At 41.6% G+C, this 22,325-nt stretch overlaps 1 protein-coding gene across 1 annotated transcript in view; it reads right to left on the bottom strand.

The window, feature by feature from the left end:
• LOC135223975 (uncharacterized) overlaps positions 1 to 22,325 on the bottom strand; it is a 305,092-nt gene that overhangs the window by 15,375 nt on the left and 267,392 nt on the right. The window contains exon 10 of the mRNA XM_064262897.1: positions 895 to 1,067. Within this exon, the coding sequence (XP_064118967.1) occupies positions 895 to 1,067 (173 nt within the window). The remainder of the gene's footprint in view (positions 1 to 894; positions 1,068 to 22,325) is intronic.

Raw genomic sequence — 22,325 nt, 5'->3', positions numbered from 1 at the left:
CCATTAAAAAACAAAGAGAAGTAACCTGAGATCAGTCCTTGATACCTGAAGTCCTTCTGGAGGGGGATTCCCATTCCAAACTATAACATCTCCTCCTCCCTCTCCTCTCCTCGCCATCTTCCATACGCTAACAAGTCTTCCATATAGGCAAGAGTGATATTAAATGTTTATTTGTCCATTTCACTAATCATTTATATTTCTCATTTTTTTCTATATAAAACTGTGTTATTCTCTATAAAATGTATTTTTGCTAATATTTTTAGGTATCTAGAATACATTAATTGGATTTATATTATTCCTAATGGGAATTATTGTTTTAGGTGTTGTACATTTCGAACTTTGTGAGACGTTCTGGAATGGATCATGTATGAAAACCAAGGTTCCACTATATTGTCTACCTGTAACAGTTTTAAATATAAACAACCAAAACTATGCTGGAAAATTCAACATGTTAAATTTATGAAAGCAATAAATCTACTATTCTGTTCTAAAGCTCAAGTTTTAAAAAGAAGGAAAATAAGTTCATTAAATAGTTTAGTTCTAGGGAGTGAATTGAAAAGAACCTTGTACAATCTGTCTACCTTGTAAGGGGTGAACTTAAAATAAGAGGAAAACTTGGACATTGCAAATTCAAAAGGGGATGATCCATACTTACAACATTGTAATTTTCGTACTTAAAATACCTCACAAAAATAACTGTAAAAATCAATTTATCCTGAAGATCACAAGCACATGTACTGTACCAGGAAACATGACATCATCTATTTAAATTATAGTCACATTGAAAACTAACCCATCTTAGTCACTTTTTAAATTGCTAAGAAAACCAAAAACTATACCTTCATTTAATAATGACCACTAAAAGAGGCTGAAAATAATTACAATTAAATTTACCTGTAAAAGGTGTCCATATTTACTATCTTTTCCACAACTGTTCACAAACTGTTCAACTATGCCATGAATAGGTAGTTGTGTTGGTTTGTACACAAAGGGTTGATTTACTTGAGTTTCCACAGTAGTATCTTGTGCATCAAGAAGTTTCTCAGCATAAGACCAGCACTGTGTTGCTGTGAAAAAAACAAAAGTTGTGTTTTGTAAAACAGGAATTTAACATGAACAACTAGCAGAAAAAAGACTAACATGAACAACTAGCAGAAAAGACCAAGTGTTTATAAAACAAGAATTTAAAATGAAAAACTAAAAGTTAAACTATTTTTACTTCTACTTCACCCTTAAACACCTGGTTGGGAGGATAAAGTAAGAACCAAATGTCTGGGGATAATTATATAAAAACAGAAAACATTACTGCCCAACCTGCTTCCTTCAATGCTCTCCTAGACTGCTGAAAACTTATTCTTTCAGCCCGAATGAAAGTACGTACCTTGAATTTGGACAATAGTTGTCCTTTAAGGTTTGGATATTTTCATTCATAACAACCCTGATATTACATTTTAAGCCCAGGCTTATTCAAATTTTAGTAATGCCTTTTACTTCATTAATGAAAAGGTTCATAAATATAAAATGATGCACAAAACCTCATTCAGCACTTTTCAAACAATTTATAGTTTTGTTGATGTCCAAAACCCTAGACTTACCTATTCGATGTGACACAGTGTAGTTGTCTGGGATGTTTTTAGTTTTACCATACCATTGGACTAAACCATTAGAAACTACAGTATGCAGATGACACAACTCTTAGTGCACATATTCTTTTATCCCACATAAGTGTTGCTTTCCTAATCTTGTCCAACTAAAAACCCATTTAGATGATTACACTTTCAAGCAACTGGCACAAAAGTTATTCAATTATTCTTTCACAAGGAATTTTATTTGACCTAAAATTTGTTAAATTTTCATAACCTTTACAAAAATATCAAATTTGCAACAAATTAGAAGTACTACAAATAAGACTTTTCTTGTGCTGTAGCACATGAAATGCCTCAATTTTCTCTAATCTCTAGGAAACTGACTTATATGTACTGTAATTAAATATTGCATATTCAGAATAACTTGAATTCTAACTATAGGCAGTCCCCGGGTTCCAACGGGGCTTCTGTTCTTGAGACGCGTTGTAACCCGAAAATCGTCGTAAGCCAGAACATCATCAAAAATCCTAAGAAAACCTTAGTTGTAATGCTTTGGGTGCATTGAAAGCTATGTAAACTGCATTCTTATTGCATTTCTCATAAAAAAACACCCTTCAAATTTGATTATTTTGCATTTTTAGTGTCATATTTCTTCTGCCAGATCAGCGTTGTAACCCTGGAACATGCATTGTAACCCTGGAAATAATTTCTGATGAATATAATTGAAAAGCGCCTTAACTTCGGAACGTCGTAAGCCGAACCCGTCGTAACCTGGGGACTATGTAGATACAAAAACCTGCCGTCTTTTATGTAGATATATCTTTGGCAAAAAGAACTATATATAATTATGTATGGGGTTGGGAGTTGGGGGATGATATCACTCACTTGCCTGTTGGTATCATTATTTCTTTTGGCATCAGAGACAAATGCATGGCAGGTTTTACGTATGCTTATGATAATAGTTCAGGTTTCTGTATCTCTGAGATAGGTTTCTATATCATTGAGATGTGAAAACTATCATGAAATAATATTTTTAATTAATTTGTATTTTTCATCGCTAACAAACTTGAGAATATTTTTAGGATAAAACTTCTGAAACCAGCTGGAAATTGGCTAAAAACAATAAAAAACTGTATATGCAAGGAATCTGTGGCACCTGGCATCTAAAGTGTAGATGAGGTGGAAACAAATCATAGACCATGCTTGAACCTCGTGATACATTTAATCTTTCTTCTAACCCAGGATAATAAGCAGGGCAGCTAGAGGTGGTCAGTCAATGTTAAGAATTCAGGTTTGTTAGCTATGAAAAAATACAAATTAATAAAAAATTTGTCATTTGATCATATGCGGAACAAACATTCGGTTCCTGAACCAACTGGAGGTTCAGCACACCTGATCACTCTCCTTTGAAATGAGAATTCTAAAGAAGGGGACCTAAGCCTCTAAGACTTTAGATATATAGGTATCTAATACGTATCTGTTCAAGTAACAAACCATGGCTACCACAAGCAAAGGATGTCACCACTCCTCATTTCCCTTGCTGAAGAGAGGAGTATATATGCTACTGAGAGGCAGATTTGTATGTTGTATGGAACACAAAAAGCACTGTAACAATACAGCTGTCAAACTCATCTGCAACAAGTCAGTTCCAGAATAGGATGTGTCTATCCTGGGAAAAAAAAAAAAAAAAAAAAAAAAGGAAAGGAGACCAGTCATTTCACTCAATCTCTCTTCCACACAATCATCTTGGGAGAGAGAGATACAAACTGCATCATTCTTACTGCCCGCATACCAGAGAACCCACCCAACCGAATCCCCTTTTTAAGTTTCCTGAATTTCCAGCCTGACTCATCCTCTTTCACCTACACACACTCACCACATGACCTTCCATTCCACATTCAACACACTTCACATGTAGCTCCTCACACATCCTGGCATAATGCCCACTCTTTCCACAATTACCGCAAACCTCGTTCACACGGGTACCCCAACATCCACTCGCTACATGCCCTATTTGCCTACACCTGTAAAACTTAACACCCCTATCTTTCTTACACTCACCAAATGGCCCGTTTGCCCACACCTGAAACATGCTCCCAACACCCACCGACACTCAATTCTTCTTGTGTCATGGCTTACCACATCTGTGACACTGCTGCTCTCGCTCACAACTAACTAACCCTATTCTTCCGACACTTGCACTCCTATTTCTTTTAGGGCTAACTACACTCACGTTACTTGCTCTAACACTCCTATCAACCACTCGGTCTGCCATTTGCCTCAGCCCTTCTAAAACTGCCTCCCTATAGCTCTTAACCTCTGGTATAACCTCAGCTACTTCAGTCCTAACACTAACACTTCTACTCTCTTTCATACACCTATCTAACCCGTAATCCTCTACTATTTTTAAAATGTTGTTCCACTGTGGCAGAATCAAAGCTAAGTGAAAAAACAAGCCAACTCTCCAGTTATGTAAATCGTACAAGCTGACAATTTCCCACACTCACACTTTCCCCTTTACGTTACTTTTTACCTGCAGGACAATTGGTTTAATGACACACCAGACACACAAAACACAAACACGTACTCACCTCTGGCTCCAGATACTCATGGCTAGGCTGTGCTGTCCGCTGGATATAGGCTAGCCAAGACACACTCACTGCCGATAATCACAACACATAACAACCAACTGAGAACCACAACCCCACAACAACTTAACCTGACAAATCACTGAACAGACACACACCAACAGCTCAAAACAACACGACAACAACAAACTCAACCCTGCACAACAACCCACCAACACCAACACTGCCCCACCACCACTCACAGACACAGAAATGCATGACCCAACCCTCTTTCCCACTGCAACCCAACAACCTAGGACCAGACACATGCACAACAACTTTACAACACCAAAATCAATCAAATAACACAACATCAAATAACCACCAACGGATAACTGCTGCCAAAACCAACTCTATGACTTCACTGAATGCCTAACTGCTTTTGACTCCTGTAACACACTCCCGCCACTGATATACACAACAGTGCCCCGCAACAGACACATGCTTAAGACCGCCATTCAACCACTCCCATTTATTCTTCCACCAATCTCTCTCTCTCTCACGGAACCCTTGGAGACGTTGTCAAATATGAACTACCATCATTACTCCTCTATACCACATAAACCTTTCATTCATCCATCGCATTTTCTCCTTACCTTTCAGATTCATAAACTCATACACACTCTCAGGCACAGTTGCCTACAACTTCCTCACTAACTCTTTTATACTCGTTTATCCCTTCGTCCCCAAACTTTTTTCTGGCTAATGTTTCTAACCTACAGACATACAATGACAAAGACTCACCAACATTAATTCTTGCCTCTTCAAAATCATGCTTTCTCCTATATCTAAACGCTACTCTTTATCCTCTTTGCCTGTTCCACAATCCTGGCTTTCACACTTATAATACGGCACATTCCTTACACTCATCATTACCCCATACATACTCAACAAAAATCCCACCAAGAAGTTACCTAACTCTCTTGCCCAGACTCTCTTATCCCCATACTTAGCCACACAATACTTCTCATATTCCTTAAATAGTCTCCTATATCCCTACTACCATATTCTTTGTATCTTGCACATTGGGGTACCTCTCTCATATACACAACTTTTCATACTTCCTGCTCACTCGCACTCTCACTTTCGCTACTTCCATCCTGACCCTTCTTTCCCTCTTCCGAATACAACAAGTTTACTTCCATACTCACGTTCATACTTTTAGTCACACCTTCCTTACCCTTCTTCTTCCGACCAACCAATTCCCACTTACCACCATCTAAATCACTCTCATCATGCACCTTATCCTCAACTATATGGTCACCTTTATCTGATTTCTCCCTATCCTGTGTCTTCTCCTTTCCCTTACTTATCACAACCAAATCACCTTCGTCACTCGTACTCTCACACACTTTGTTCTTTCACTTTCTTAATTGCTCCTGGCCCATCACAAGACCCAGTAGACCTACCTCCTACTGCTCCTCCAAAAAACCCTTCCATCATCTCCATCATTTCTTGCACACTACTCATCATCGACCCTAACTTTTCATCCATCTTCTCATCCATCCACTGCTTGGCCTCTTTCACTTCCTCTTCTGCACTCCTCATCATTTCTCTAAACTCTTCTAACTCCTCCTTATACTTCTCACACTCAAGCCTCAACCTCTCCTTCTCCACTTCCATTGCTTTCCCAACTTCCCTTGCCAACCTCAACTCCTCCTTCAGCCTCTCTATCTCCTTCAACCCTTCCATCCTCACTTTCTCCACCAATCACACAACTCACTACCCCAATCATCCTGCAGCTGCCGCACCAGTAGTCCCTGTTCGGGAGCCAAAAATTTAATGTGGCGGGATTACAAGCTAAAAACAAGCGGGCAAGACCCCCACATAAATTTAATCAATCCGGCTGCCAAACTCACCCTCAGCCACACTTTCCTCTACATGTTACAGAAAAACGCGGGAAAATTAATTAACTTACCTACAAACAGAACAAAAAACACAAACACATGTACTCACCCCAACTCCAGATACTCAGGGCTATGCTGTGCTGTCCGCTGGATGAGGTTGCCGAGACACCAACAACTGCCACAAACCAACACACAACCAACAACAAAGAACTATAACCACACAACTCAACAACAATAGGAACCACAACCACACAACACAACAACAACATGAAAAGCAACCAAGGACCACAACCCCACAACTCAACAACACATAAAAAACAAGGACTACAATCACAACTCAACAACACATCAAACAAACAAGGACTACAACCACAACAACCAACCGAGGACCACAGCCAAAACAACAACAACACCAAGAAACCACAACAGCTCACCACCAACAACAACAACCCTTAACTACAACAACTCACAACTCAACAGAAACTCACAAGCTCAACAACCTCCCAACACACAAGCACAACCACCTTCAAACACACAGCACAAATAACTCAAATAACTCCCTGAAAACACAACACAACTGACCAACAATAGTACTGCCAAGACTGCAGCCCAAAACATCTGTCCTTCATGATTTCTCATGACGGACTGACTCCTCAGAACTCTGATCACAACAAATAACTCCAACCGCACCAGCAGACAACCCAGAACTCACCAACAGCCAATTCAATCATTAACCATCCATTCACCAATTACGCTCTCTCTCTCTCTCTCTCTCTCTCTCTCTCTCTCTCTCTCTCTCTCTCTCTCTCTCTAGGATGTTGCCAAATGGAACTCCCATCTCCTCCATATTATCATGACATTTTTTTGTGTGGGGCCAAATTTTGAGCATTGTGTGCATTGAAGTGGTTTTCATATAAATGGGCATACTTCTCTACTTTGCCAAAGAATTTTAATTTTAAGTGGAAGACTTTGGCCAGTAAATTTCACTTTTTAAATTCTAATTTGTTTATTCTTATCCCTCCTGCTTGGAACTGAATACACTTCTGGGTCATGGATATTATTATACCTTAGTTTAACGGAGTCATGTAGCAAGTGTCTTGTTAGGTAAGATGACCGTACCTCGTACATAATTTAAAATTTCATGGCTTGTCATTGTTACTTTTATGCCATTTATTTCTTTTGTGTTAAAAAATGCAGCGGTTACTTCAAATAACCACTCATTAGCTTTGGTGTATCTGCAGTCCATTTCTTGGGATAGACACAGGTTCAGTAATTTGTTTTCAACAATTGCAGTTGGAATTTTATGTTCTGCTTTAAGGATCAGAAATCTTTACCAGTTGTTTGATCCAAAAAGATGGTCAAAATGCACCAGTGTAGGGTCCAGTCAGAAGTTTCTTCTCCTCTTTGGGGTCTGCTTTGTGTGTGATGCCATTGTTTCAAATTTGTTTTGCTTTTCTGTATCACATGTCACAGGTCAGAGTGGAGGGGGATTGGGAGAATTATTCACCTACAATTCAGAGTTATCTTTTGCAATGTACGGTTCAGATGTTACAACGTTGGAATCTATCAACAGGTTTTTACTTTTTAAAATTTTAATGTCATTGCACCCTGACAGGTGTTCTGATACTTCACTTGAAGCGGGATGGTGGTTCTTTGATGCACTAGTGTCATCTACAACTAAGCAAAGGTGGTTAGAGGAGGAAGTTCCAGCAGTCATCAACTGTGCTACCACTGTACCATCAGAGGGCCCAGTCGTACTCAAATCTTTATTTATTTGTACTTTTCATAGATTAGAGAGAAAAAAAAAACACCTGAAAACCTTAATAAGATATCATCAGCCCTTTCATGGAGTTTATTCTTTCACCAATGGCACAAGTGAGAACTGACTCCCAAATGTCTGCATCCCTACCCTACCCCACAGGGGGATGGCACAACATGATTAATATGACCCAAGTGTAAGCTAAACCTGCTTAATAGGACTGAGAGTATTACAAGAATACAATCATCCCCACCCTAACCATGTTATGGGAAAACCGGATAGAATGCAGAGTCCTATCCCCAGAACCAGACCCCCCCTGGAATCCATGGTCCCACCCCGAAGAATAGTTCCGCCCTTGAGATATCGAATTGGTATCCCTTAGGTCCGAACATTATCGAGTAGTTGATGGTCCTACCACAGTTTCCACCATTTAGATTCAGATATAAACCCAGTCCCAGCTATGATATCTTTTCTTTCAGTAAGTCTAATACATGTTTTGCAAAATTGGAAAATGCCATAAACATTAATCCAAAGAAATATTATTATGATATATGGGACTCTTGGACTCAAACCCAGGAACAAATTTCTGGGGTTCAGGCAGCCCCTAACTACATCAAGGCGGTCCCAAGATGAGGGGGCACTTGGCTAAGAATGAACTGACAGTGTGTCAGTTCATTCACGACAAGCTTTGATGCGCATGCTTCTTTGTAGTCTAAGCACCACTTATCTACACTGCATTTTGCATGTGCGCTTTAATTTTAACTTTTCTTGAGTCATTTCTGTTTGTGTCTTGTTTTCAATATTTCTATCTATGCTTTTAATTCAGTATTCTTTCTAATGTGACCAGTTGATAAGGAAAAAAGGGGGGTGGTTGAGTACTCCCACACTCGCCGCATCCGCTTATCCATGGACAGTTTTCCATGGTTCGTCGCCAGGATACCTTTTATCGCTGCCACTCTAACATACAGTCTCCCTCTTGTTTGATGATCCCAAACATGCCGCAGTTCCCAACTGAGAAACACAATTTACCTAAGCAAATGATTTTTTGCCAGGAGTGAACAGCAGCATCCCTTAAACTACTAAACTTCCAACAGCCACGAACAGCCAGAATCTTATAACCTGAATGCTTCTCCTCCAACCCTGAAAATCCCCAAGGAATGGCCACAATGGCCACATCAGCAGGCCCCACGGGTAGGAAGTTCCACAATCTATGGCACAGAAGCTTGTCTGGGGTTTTTAGTTGGCCAAGACTCCAACAAGGCACAAAAGCTCCACAACCTCAGAGCAGTTTAGCCTCCACTCACAGGGTCATTCATTACATGAAGGAGTGAGCTTAACGGGGTACAATAGCAACGCTCCATTTAGCGTTATTACAGAGGTTCCAGAGAGAGAGAGAGAGAGAGAGAGAGAGAGAGAGAGAGAGAGAGAGAGAGAGAGAGAGAGTTACAAGGATTAGGATGTCTCAAACACTTGTTAGTCCATCCGAGGAGACATCATGTGCTCACTTATCTGTAGGAGCAGGTTTTACTGTGCATTCACAGTGTTCTAATGATTTTGTATAGCTTTCTTTTAAACTCTTTCACACTGTTGCTGTTTACAACTTCTGGTGGCAGTTTATTCCACATCTCACTATCTTGTATGTAAAGAAGTTCCCACAATGTGATGTGTTGTATCTCTTCAGTTCTAGTTTCCATCCATTATTTCTTGTCTGGGTTTTGTTTAATGTGAATAGGTTACTGTCTACTTTTGTTATGCCTTTCAGTATTTTAAATGTTTCTATTAGGTAACCGATTTGCCTGATGGATGGAATTAACTTCGTGGCTCTTGCCTGTACTCCTAATCTATTTATGTCTTTTCTTAGTGTTGGTGACCAAAACTGTACTGCATATTCAAGATGGGGTCTAACTATTGATGTGTAGAGCTGCAGCACCGTTTCCTTATATCTGTATTTGAGCTGCCTCTTTATGTATCCCACTAGTTTCTGTGCCTCCTTTCCAGCTTTATGCACTGTTTTGTGGACTTTAAGTCCTTGGTAATAATGACTCCAAGGTCCTCCTCTTGTTCTACACTATTTATGTCATTCCCATGCAGCATGTGGCTGGTATGAGGGTTGTTTGTTCCTTTTTGTAACACTACATTTGTCTACGTTGAAAGGCATTTGCCATTTTTTTTACCACTCCTATTTTCATTAGATAATTTCTTAAACTTTCCACTGCATCTGGGTTTGCTGCATTTACACCTAGTTTGGTGTCATCTGCAAATTTGGCTATCCTGCTAGTTAAGCCTACATCGATGTCATTAATGTAAATAAAAAACAAGAGAGGCCCAAGGACAGAACCCTGGAGAGAGAGAGAGAGAGAGAGAGAGAGAGAGAGAGAGAGAGAGAGAGAGAGAGAGAGAGAGAGAGAGAGAGAGAGAATGATTTTTTTACATTTTTACACTTGGATCTTAAGCACAAGAAAGATTAATTATGCCACAATACAGCAATTTACAGTTGGCAGAATTTAAAATAAGCATGAGGATTTTGCAAACAAGTAATAAGTAAAGAATGCAAGTAAGAAAAGGAAAGAGAGAATAAATAACTTATCACAAGGAAGACATTTAAATGAACAACTGAAGGCACGCAGAGGCTGAACACGGCGCCAGTTTGTTTATTATGGAGCTGAGTTACTTTTACAGTACTAAAATGTCATAAAAAGTAAATGTCACTCGATAGGTATTTTACCATAACAAAAAGAGGTGATCGAGTGTAAGTGAAAGAAATGAGTGAATAATCATCCCAGCCCCGCTAGTAAGTCAGTGGGAAGCAGACCCGTCTCCCACCAATAACCCAACACTATCCCTTCCCTCATATTCCTTGTGTCATCCATATTCAGGTGAACCTCATTTACGAAACATAACATTGCAGCATCGCGGAACACTTATGACATCATTCGTATTTTCCTGTTTTTTTACCATTTTTATGGAGAGGTGTATTATGATTTTATTTCAGGGGAGAATATGTTTTATTTTGATAATCAGCACAACATATTTTAGCTCAGTAAAACAACCATTGCAAAATAAATGAAGATGAAAAGAACCACAGATTAACCAACTTTATGAAACTATTTCCAATCAATCAGCTTCAAGGAATGGTCGTGACGTAATAAGTGGGCGCGCTTAGCTGCAAAGCTAGCTGGTCTTTGCTATAGTACTGTTCATAAACTTTAACATGCAGTAGTATCATAAAAGGAAAAGTGATGTCACCTCAAAAGAACAGTTCAAGTGAAAAAAGATGTGCATCACTAACCTCCTCAAACACAGAAATGAGTTCCTCAACCAACCATATAGGCAGCACTGTACATTCATAAGGCTTCAATTGTTTTTTAGGCTTTCTTGCAACTTAACCCTTAATGGATGGACAGGCTTTCAGGAGTAGTAATAACAGGCTGTGGGTGGTGGACGGATTGATCCTGGGGAGAAGCAATATGACGTGCCTTTGATTTGAAAGGAATCAGGCAGAAAAGAGGTGCCACTGCTTCTATAGCCCATAAATTCACTAATGGCAACTTTTAGACTGGATAAGATGAGAAACTGGGCAGCTCAGGGCTTAGTTTTGGTCTTGAATTCAAGGGAGGATGTATTGCCTTCTCTGTCTCACATGATGCCTTTTTGTAAATTTGCTCATAAATATACCAAGGGGTTGCTGTTGGTTTTAGTTCTTATCATTTATGCTAGTATGTCAGTTATAAATGCCGGATGCGTCAAAGCTACCGCCAATCGAGAATAACAACCGTGGCGGTTAGCATTACATGCCCCATTCTCGGATGGGAAGTTGACGATAGAAGGATGCGGGACCCGTCCGGTAGAGGATTTTGAGTTCTTCCCGGTGGGTCTCCAGTTCCCATTCCCCGGATTTGTCAGACTAGCAGAACATGCGCTAGTCAGAGTAGACAAGGTCCCGAAGGAGACAGTGATCTTCCCTAGGGACCAAGCTCAAGCTGTTTGGGTTCGCACCCTTTCGGATTGGATTTGTGTTAACACCAAACTGACGCCCCATAAAGGTAGCTTTACGATGTTTGTGACCCCAGAAGGAGTTCTGTCGCCTTGTACATCCAAGGTGGCGGAACTAACCATGCAAGCGGTGGCGGAGGATAAGCCATTACCAGCTCTAAAAGAGACAGAGGCTACCTCTCTACTCTTCCCCGCAGATGTAGAGTTCTGGAATGACGCTCCGGCTAAGTTTACAGCAGGTAAACTCGACCCGGATTGCGCCTCCACCTTACTTGCTGAGAAGCTACCTAGGATTCCGGACCACTTGGTCAAAGCGGAATTTGAGGCAAGAACCAGATTGGGAAGGGCGATCAACTCGGTCACTGCGGCGGAGTTGGTAGCGTCAACCTACACTGATGAACAGTTGTTCCAGGTCCTCACGAAAGCTCTGTTACAGACTTTCCAAGCGGACCTGTATGATTTAACTATGGCGAGACAAGCCTGCAGGAAGTACGTCCTGGCGAGTACCTCTATAAGGCACGAACCTAATAGACTCATAAAGTCCTCAATATGGGGCGAAAATCTGTTCCCGAAAGACGAGGTTAACAACGTCTTTCATGAGGCAGCCAGAGCCAACCAGAGTCTTCGGGTCCGTTGGGGACTCCCTTCCAAAAGGAAGTTTGATGGCCCAGGACACCAATCCAGACCCAGGAAGAGGCCAAGGAAATTCCATCCTTACCAGACCTCCCATCCTCAGGCGGTAGTTCAAGCGGTTCCGGTCTCTCAGGTCGGTAAGCCTTCAACATCTAAGGCTCAACCACAGCAGCAGTTTGTTCTGGTGCAAACTCCACCGGCCCAGCAACCTTCGTCCTCAACAGCCGTAGTAACCTCCCCAGCCTTCAACCCCTCCTACGAGTTGCGAGGCACATTTCGCGGCTACAATAGGCATGCCGGAAGTAGCAGAGCCAGAGGTGATGCCCGACTACGGGGCGGAGCAAGAGGTAGAGGCTTCCAAGGAGGTAGAGGTACCAGACCTGCAGCCAACCAGTGAGAGCCCGCAGGTGGGAGGGAGATTATATCTCTTCTGGAACCATTGGACATTCAGTCCATGGACCCACAGTATAGTCTCAAAAGGTCTAGGGTGGAAATGGGAGAAAGGACCCCCTCCACCAATCAGTTTTTACCAGATTCCAACCGCGGACCTTATAGACTATACCAAAGATCTCCTGCAGAAGGAGGCTATAAAAAGAGTAAAACGCCTAAAGTTTCAAGGACCTCTATTCAGTGTCCCAAAGAAGGACTCAGACAAAAGAAGAGTGATTCTGGACTTGTCCCGTCTCAACTCATACATTCAATGCGACCTTACTTCCCCGTGGGGCCGTCACCACCTCTATAGATCTTACAGATGCTTACTATCATGTTCCAATAGCAAGGAACTTCTCTCCATACCTAGGCTTCAAACTAGGGAAACAGGCTTACTCATTCAGAGTCATGCCGTTCGGGCTCAACATTGCGCCCAGGGTATTCACCAAATTAGGAGAGATGAAAGTTCAAGAGCTAAGAACCCAAGGGGTAATGTTAGTGGCCTATCTAGACGACTGGCTCATTTGGGCAGCCAACGTCGACGAGTGTCGCAAAGCAACAGCCAGAGTGATAAAATTCTTGGAATTTCTGGGTTTCCAGATAATCAGGGAAAAATCTCGGCTCGGTCCGGCTTCCCGCTTTCAATGGCTGGGAATCCAATGGGACCTAAACAAACACAAACTATCTCTCCCATCCAAGAAGGTCAGGGAGATAGCGACGGCTACGAGACAGTTCCTCAAGAACAAAAAGGCTTCTCGACGTACCCAAGAGAGAACCTTAGGTTGGCTACAGTTTGCGTCAGTGACAGACGTCCTATTGAAAGCCACACTGAAGGATATCAATCGAGTCTGGAGGAAGAGAGCCAGCATCAATCTCAGGGACAAAATCTCTGTAATTTCACCTCGCCGGAACCTGCCAAGTCAGTACCACTGCAATTCCCTCCACCGTCTTTAACTATCCACACGGATGCATCTCTGAGCGGCTGGGGAGGCTATTCGCAACACAAGAAAGTCCAGGGAATGTGGTCGGATATGTTCTGCCAGTTCCACATCAATATTCTAGAAGCAATGGCCATTTTCCTGACCCTAAAGTGACTGACTCCAGCCAGAAACAGTCATCAAGACTAGTCTCGGACAGTTCAGTAGTAGTCCACTACATAAACAGAGGAGGCTCCAGGTCAAGCAATCTAAATCACGTAATGATTGTGATATTTCGTTAGCATCGAAAAATCATTGGCATCTGTCAGCAACTCACCTGGCAGGGGTAAAGAATGTTATCGCAGACTCACTTTCCAGGACAACTCCGCTGGAGTCGGAGTGGTCCCTGGACAGGAAGTCGTTCCGTTGGATTTGCAATCAAATCCCGGACCTTCAAGTAGACCTATTCGCCACGGAATCCAATCACAAACTACCATGTTACGTGGCACCTGACCTGGACCCTCTGGCTTACGCCACAGATGCGATGTCCATAGATTGGAACAATTGGCAGAAGATTTACCAGTTTCCACCAGTGAATATTCTGATGAAGGTCCTGCACAAGCTAAGATCTTTCATGGGACAGGTAGCATTGGTGGCACCCAACTGGCCAAAGAGCAACTGGTTTCTGCTTCTTCTAGAACTGAATCTCCGGCCCAAATGGATCCCCCGTCCAGAACTGACACAGGTAGCACAAACTCAAACTGTCAGCTTCCTCAAGAATTCTGAGTGCCCTAACTTTATGGACTTCATGAAGTTTGCGGCCCAAAAGGACGCTAGTATTGATCCACTAAACATCTTATTCATAGAATCAGATAAAAGAGAATCAATGCTCAGGCAGTATGATTCAGCAGTGAAGAAATTGGCCATTTTTCTAAAAAATTCAGATGCTCTAAATATGACTACAAATCTGGCAATTTCGTTCTTTAGAACTCTATTTGAGAAAGGCCTAGCCGCTAGTACCATTACTACGATCAAATCGGCCTTAAGGAAGATTTTTCAGCTTGGCTTTAATATTAACTTGTCAGATTCATACTTCTCTTCGATCCCAAGAGTATGTGCTCGCCTGAGACCAATAGACCGCCCTCATACGGTCTCCTGGTTTTTACATGATGTACTTAAATTAGCCTCAGACACTGATAATGAGTCATGCTCATATATATCCCTTCTCAGAAAGACCTTATTCTTAATGGCTCTGGCTTCAGGTGCCAGAATATCAGAACTCTCGGCTCTCTCTAGAAATCCAGATCACGTTGAATTCCTCCCGTCGGGTGAAGTATTACTATCCCCAGATCGGAAGTTCTTGGCTAAGAATGAAGACCACAAAGCAGATGGGCTCCATGGAAAATTATTCCTCTGACACAAGATGCATCATTGTGACCTGTCGTTACCCTTAAATCCTATCTGGCCAGGACTTCTGAAAAATCTTCAGGCCCCCCTTTTTATTAGAGAGAAAGGTGGTACGATTTCTCTTAAAGGTATTAGACAACAAATACTTTACTTTATTAAACAGGCCAACCCGGATTCAGTCCCACACGTCCATGACATCCGAGCAGTGGCTACCTCCATTAACTATTTTCACAATATGAATTTTGAAGACCTGAAGAAATATACGGGTGGGAAATCTCCAGCAGTATTTAAACGCCACTATCTCAAGAATTTAGAGGCCCTTAAATTCTCAACAGTGGCTGCAGGGAGCATAGTCTCCCCCGAATGACTGATTCTTATCAACTCCTTCCCTTAGCCCTTTTTCGTCAGTCCTTTTTCCCTTAAATACTCTCTCCTTCCTACCTGCCCCGCTCGTATTCCCTTCCAACCCTCTCTCTTTCGGGCCGGGCTGGTTTGTTTGCCATCCAGTCACTGGAACTTGTACATAGCATTGAGACCATATTGGTATCACTGACTTGTCTGTACATACTTTATTGTATATTGCTTCAGATACCATTCCATTATATTGTTTTATGATTACTAGTTTTAAGCTCTAGTTTAAGTCCTAGTTTTAATTAGTAAGCAAGTTATCCGCCTTACTACGGCTCATTAAATTTATTCTTTAAGTGAACCTTAGGTTTCATTATTCCTTTTATATACTTGTTTGGCATCTGGTAAGCTTGGATGGCAATTCTCTGGTACTTTTCACCGGCAGACACAGGTCGAACCCAGAAAAGGGATTTTGACAAAGGAAAAATCTATTTCTGGGGGAAGACCTGTGTCGCCCGGTGAACCCATCCCTTCTTCTTTCCCCACCCTGAGCCAGTCCAAGCTTGGGTGTCTATTCCAGGAATGAAGATGGCGGGAGGGTAGTAGTAGTAGTAGTAGCGAGTGGAAAGTAGGGGGAGTAGCCTTTGTAATGGCTCTCGCCGTGGGAGGGACTTTGAAAGGAATCCTCTAATTGGCAGAAGACCTGTGAGTAGTGGCTTCCACTCACCCTAGTGCTTATACTGACGCCCTTGGGGTGATTGAGCTGAGGGTAGTAACTTCAGCATACCATGCTAGCTTTTTCTCTGGTATATTTAGGATCTATTTATACTTGGAAAAGTGAGCTACAAGAACTTTTCACCGGGCAACACAGGTCTTCCCCCAGAAATAGATTTTTCCTTTGTCAAAATCCCTTTATAGGTCTGCGTCATTTTATGATTCTATTACTTTGAAAGAAGATTATGCCCTTGAGAAAATTCTCAGCAAATTATATCCTGTTGTGACTCACATAGCCTATCATAATGTGACTTAATTTAAGTTAAACATAAGTCTCTTCTGGTCTTGAAGAGTGCAGTCACTGCTTGTCAATCCCCTAATCTGTAAACGATTTCAATTAAATCAATTTCATGACTATAAAAATTTAGAGAAATTTCCTGAAATCAATATGAAATACTGGTCTGCATAGTTCTATATGACAGTCTTTGCATTTAAATTTTAAATGGTGACTATACCTGACAATATCAGATGTTAATCACCATTGCCTAGAATTCAAGTGCACAGATTCGAATGCAAACATTCCTTGTGCCACCTCTGTAGTCAGGTGAACCTCATTTACAATAAACTATATTGCAGCATCACAGACCACAGCTGAATTCATTCATACTATTTTCTTTTCCTATTTTTTTACTATTTTTTGGTAGATGTATATTATGACTTTATTTTAGGGGATAATATAGTTTCCTTTTGATAATCAGCAGAACTCATTTTAGTTTGGTAACACACAATTGCTAAATTAATGAAGATGAAAAGAACCATTCATTAACCAACTTTACGAAAACACTGCCAATCAATCAGCTTCAAGGAATGTAAGTAGTGGATTTTGCTATATGTAGTAGCCTACTAAAGTAAAAGAAATCAGTTTCCAACTAAACCTGATTGGAAGATCATTCGATGTTTTGGCAATAATTTTTAGCTCACAAGGCCATACAAGCAATCAACAACACTGCCTGGTAAGTTTCTATGAAATTTCTTTTTTTAGTAATAATACTGCATTCTAGGATAAAATTATTTGGACATAGTACTATACAAAAATGATATTGTTATGTTACAATAAAGTTTCATACATACTTACCTGGCAGATATATACATAGCTGGGACGACGGAGTCTTAGCTATGTATATATCTGACAGGTAAGTTGATTGTATGAAAACTGCCAATACCTAATATTCAAATATTTCTTGAAAAATTGGCCAATGGCATGGCCTCTAAAACACACTGAATGGGATTAAAAAAAAAAAAAAAACTAAAATACCTTTAGAGCCTTCCAATATGATAAGTTTAGGTACAATCTTATTCACAGACAGCCTTTTAATTAGAATATTAAAGTTTGAGTTGATAAAATTGTGTGTGGAGGCTTCATATTTCAGTTATGATGGTAGGACATACACAGAGACATTAGGAGCAGCTAAGAGTTCCTTGTTATCTTCCATACTTGTAAATTTATACAGTGGTACCTCGAGATACGAAAGGCTCAACTTACGAAAGCTAATACGAAAAATTTTACGGCTCTACATACGAAAATTGCTCAAGATACGAAAGGTTGTTGCTGTAAAGTCAGCATCCCTCCCATAATGCATCTACTAGGTAGCGGCGTGCTTCGGCCACTTGGTAGCAGCATCGTTATCGTACGCACACGGTATTCGTTCGTTCTAACGATTTCGTTTATTAACAAATTCGTTAGTGATTTCGTTGTACGTAGTATACTTTATTGTGTTGTGTGAGAACTTTACTCCATACATATACGTACTACATAACATAATTATGTACAGTATATACGTAGTCATGGGTCCCAAGAAATTTGAAATTCACGGAAAGAAGAGGATGCTCTCTTTGGAAACGAAGATGGAGATTATCAAGAAGTATGAAGCTGGTATGCGATAGAGTGTGATCGCCAAGGAATACGACTGAAATCCGTCGACAATAGGCACCATCCTTAAGCAGAAGGATGCCACCAAAGCAGCTACACATTCCAAGGGATTCACTATTTTGTCCAGCAAGAGGACCCACGTGCACGACGAGATGGAAAGGCTTCTTCTTGTCTGGATAAAAGACAAAGAAATCGCTGGCGATACGATAACGGAGACCGCAATCTGCCACAAGGCCAGCGCTATTTTCAGCGATTTGATTGCCCAGGCCAAAGACGATGGAGGAGAAGGGACATCAACGCCAACCCCAGACTTCAAGGCTTCGCATGTGTGGTTCGAGAAATTCCATAAACGAACTGGCATCCATTCGGTGATGCGGCATGGGGAGGCGGCCAGCTTGAACACGAAAGCGGTCAAAGCCTTTATTAAGACGTTCGACAAGATGATGACCAAGGAAGGCTACAGTTTTCAGCAAGTCTTCAACTGTGACGAGACTGGCCTTTTTTGGAAAAAAATGCCTCGTCGGACGTACATCATGGAGGAAGAGAAGCTACCCGGGCATAAGCCTATGAAAGACAGGCTTACGCTCGCACTTTGTTCGAACGCCAGTGGGGATTGCAAGGTGAGCCCCTACTGGTCTATCATTCCAAGACTCCTCGAGCCTTCAAGGCACACAAAGTGCTTAAGGAGAAGCTTCCAGTGATGTGGAGGGCTAATGCGAAAGCCTAGGTAACGAGACTTTTGTTCACCGAGTGGGTAAATCTGTGTTTCGGCCCAACAGTGAAGAAATTCTTGGAAGAGAACCGCTTCCCTCTAAAATGCCTGCTGGTGTTGGACAATGCCCCTCCTCACCCTTCTGGCCTCGAGGAAGATATCCTAGAGGAGTATTCCTTCATCAAGGTTCTTTATCTTCTGCCTAACACCACCCCTCTCCTCCAGCCCATGGACCAGCAAGTGATATCGAACTTCAAGAAGCTGTATACAAAATGATATTGTTATGATACAATAAAGTTTCATACATACTTACCTGGCCGATATATACTTAGCTATAGACTCCGTCGTCCCCGACAGAAATTCGAATTTCGCGGCACACGCTACAGGTAGGTAGGTCAGGTGATCTACCGTCCTGCCGCTGGGTGACAGGAATAGGAACCATTACCTTCTAGAACCAGATTTTTCTCTTCCACCTGTCTCCTGCGGGGAGGCTGGGTGGGCCATTTATCATATATACCTACAGGTAAGTATGTATGAAACTTTATTGTATCATAACAATATCATTTTCATACATTCAACATCCCTGACAGATATATACTTAGCTGATTGGCACCCTTTGGTGGAGGGTAAGAGAAAGTTATTCACTGATTAGACAATTAAACAACATACGTTGTAGGTAATAAATAAATAAAACCTTGGTTCCTATGTGTTTAGACGAAGGGTTGACTTCCTAGCTATTGCTAGGAGTCTGCTTCGTCTCAAGAGCCTCAGCGAGGATGTGACCTATGGCTAAGACTTCTTGTAGATCTGTCAATGGGGTCTTATCCACTTACTCGACAGAATCTAAAGGTCATTTGTCAATGGGGTCTTATCCACTTACATGACAATACACCTATGCCTAGTGGCATAATTAAGGAGCACAACACCGATCCCGATCACCTGATCCTAACACGAGGGTTTGTGCTTAATTTGAAAAGAGTTATCCCCAAATTCCTTTAAAACAACCCAAAGAAAAAACACTATGTTAAAATAAAAATTAACTCACTTAGTTAAGGATCAGTGTCGGCTCCCTATCCCAGCAACGTATCCGTAGACATGTATAACCAAGAGAGAAGGATCTCTCGTAGGTCAACTTGACCTCCTTCGTGCAAAAGGAAGTCAACCCCGAGTTGCATCTTCCGTAAGTTACAGCTAATATGTCCTTCACGACATATTGTTATGGAAAGAACAAGAATTCATAAAAGCTCGCACTTCAAACGCTTTTAATTCTCAGCTGTTTGAAGGAATCATCAAGTTACTCATGAAGTGCTTAGCGATCACATTTGTTTCAAAGAAGAAGACCAGGGCTTTCTTTGAAATGGATCTCTTCTGGATGAAGCCTAGAGCCTGGCTGGCGCCTCGCGCCTGGTTGGCGCCTTGTGCCTGCCTGGCGCCTGGCTGGCACCTCGCGCCTGGCTGGCACCTCGCGCCTGGCTGGCTCCTCCCCACTTGCCGGAGCTTCGAGCTTGGTAGAGTCTCGAGGATGTCTGGCGATGTCCACATCAGACACTCTTATCTGTCCGATTTGTTCGCCTCTAGCGCATCTGTGCCAGGTTGTAGGCCAGCTCTTTCTCCTCATCAGACAATGACAGTGTTCTTGGGACTGTTTGCCTCTGGTGTTTTTTACGCCTGTTTTGGCATATGGCGCCTGGTTGGCACTACATTGTCCGAAAGTCCTGAACAACCACAATAGTTTATCAGGAGACTGGAGAAGGGTGGAAGAAATTCTTCCACTTTGAGCTTTGGCCTCTCCGGCAAGGGGAGGTGATTGTAGTCAGCTACATCCAGTAGACGATAGGATATCTAACCGTACGAGAGATAAGAGTCTTCCTCCGAGGAGGATCCATCTTGAGTACTTCCATTGCTCACAAGATCTCTTCTTACATGTTGAAGGGGTTTCTCGTTAAAGAATCTTCCCTATCCTTGTCCGAAGGAAGGGAAGAAGCCTGGAAGTCGAAGGAGACTCCGAGCTGAAATTGGGAGGACTCCTGATTTCTAGCTCTTTATTGTATCCCTCTGAACACCTTCTGGGAAGCATTTCGAGCCATCATCGCATTCCAAAGACTCTGTAGGAAAACATTTGAACCATTCTACTGTAGATGAAAACGTAAGTACCCTGCCTGGACAACAAAACCTCTATCTGAAAACATTGAGTCAGAAATAGGGGGTTTTAGTTCTTTTGCCAGACATACTATGCTGGCAAGAACCCATTGCCTAGTCTCCATAGAATCTGATGCGAGATTCCAATGCTCAAAAAATTCACTTGTCTTCTTGGTCGTTTAGGACCAAGAGAAACTAAGAATTCCCTCATAAAAATTTCTCAAAGAAGTTTGATGAGGAGCAGTTCCATCTTGTCGGAACACGGAATCTGAGGCCCGAAAAAGGATTCCATTCTAAGTACATGATATCCTACTCTTGTTGTAAAGAAGTATCGTATAAGATCCCGAAGATCTTAATTTTTCTGCTATCTCTAAGTCTCCCTTTCATTGATAGCAGATATATGCAAAGGTGATTCTTCCCTCTGAAAGGGAAGAAAAACTGCTATGTGGTTCACAGAGGTATCGGAAGAGGACAGTTTCCCAATTCCATCTAACACGATCTGCAGCAATTCTATGTCTTTAGCAAGACTCTTGTCATTTACCTTGAAAAATCCTCTCCTTCATTCTACTTCTGGTCAGTCTGCACGCAGAACGACTCAGAGTGGAGAGGTTCTTCAGGTCTATGTAAAATAGATTCTGATAGAATATCCAGACTCTCTTGGAAAAGCCTTCCGAAACATGCTGTGAGAAGAGCGTGACCTCTGTGAATCCGACCTCTCTAAGGCCAAAATGAGGCATAAAGTATTATCCTCTCTTTCTGATGCCCTTTATCTTAAATTCTGTAAAGAATTTATATTTAGGGGAAAAAAGACAAAAGTTTATTCCCCTTTCTATAAAATAAAGATGGCGTATATTGCTACCTCTCTTGGTTCGAGGAAAAGGAAGCAGTCCAGTCTATAGGAAGCCTGTTCGTCTTCTACCTTGCGAAGAGATCTATGAAGAAGACTTTCCGCAGGTTCTCACAACTCTTTCCAATAAATGTTAAGACATACGTTAACAGTTATTATCGTCGATCGAGAAGGTTCTCACGGACATGCAAAATCTTGCATCGAACCTCTTAAGGATCGTTACGTTCCCTGTCTGTTTTCCAAATAGGTTCTCTTTTGTTAATGCGAACAGGGGCGAAAAAAGAGATTCTCGATGCTCTTTGCGATATGAGAGAGTCGTGGAATTGGCCTAAGTGATTAAAATAAATAATTTCATCGTTCCTTGTAAGCGACCCCTTTCCGATTAAATGGGTAACGAAATCAGGAACGAATCTTGCCGTTACCGAGCCTGCTGTCCG

Source organism: Macrobrachium nipponense, chromosome 10 (assembly GCF_015104395.2).
Source record: "Macrobrachium nipponense isolate FS-2020 chromosome 10, ASM1510439v2, whole genome shotgun sequence".
NCBI lineage: Eukaryota > Metazoa > Arthropoda > Malacostraca > Decapoda > Palaemonidae > Macrobrachium > Macrobrachium nipponense.
The sequence above is the reverse complement of the archived record's forward strand: the minus strand, read 5'-3'. Positions and strand labels throughout refer to the sequence as shown.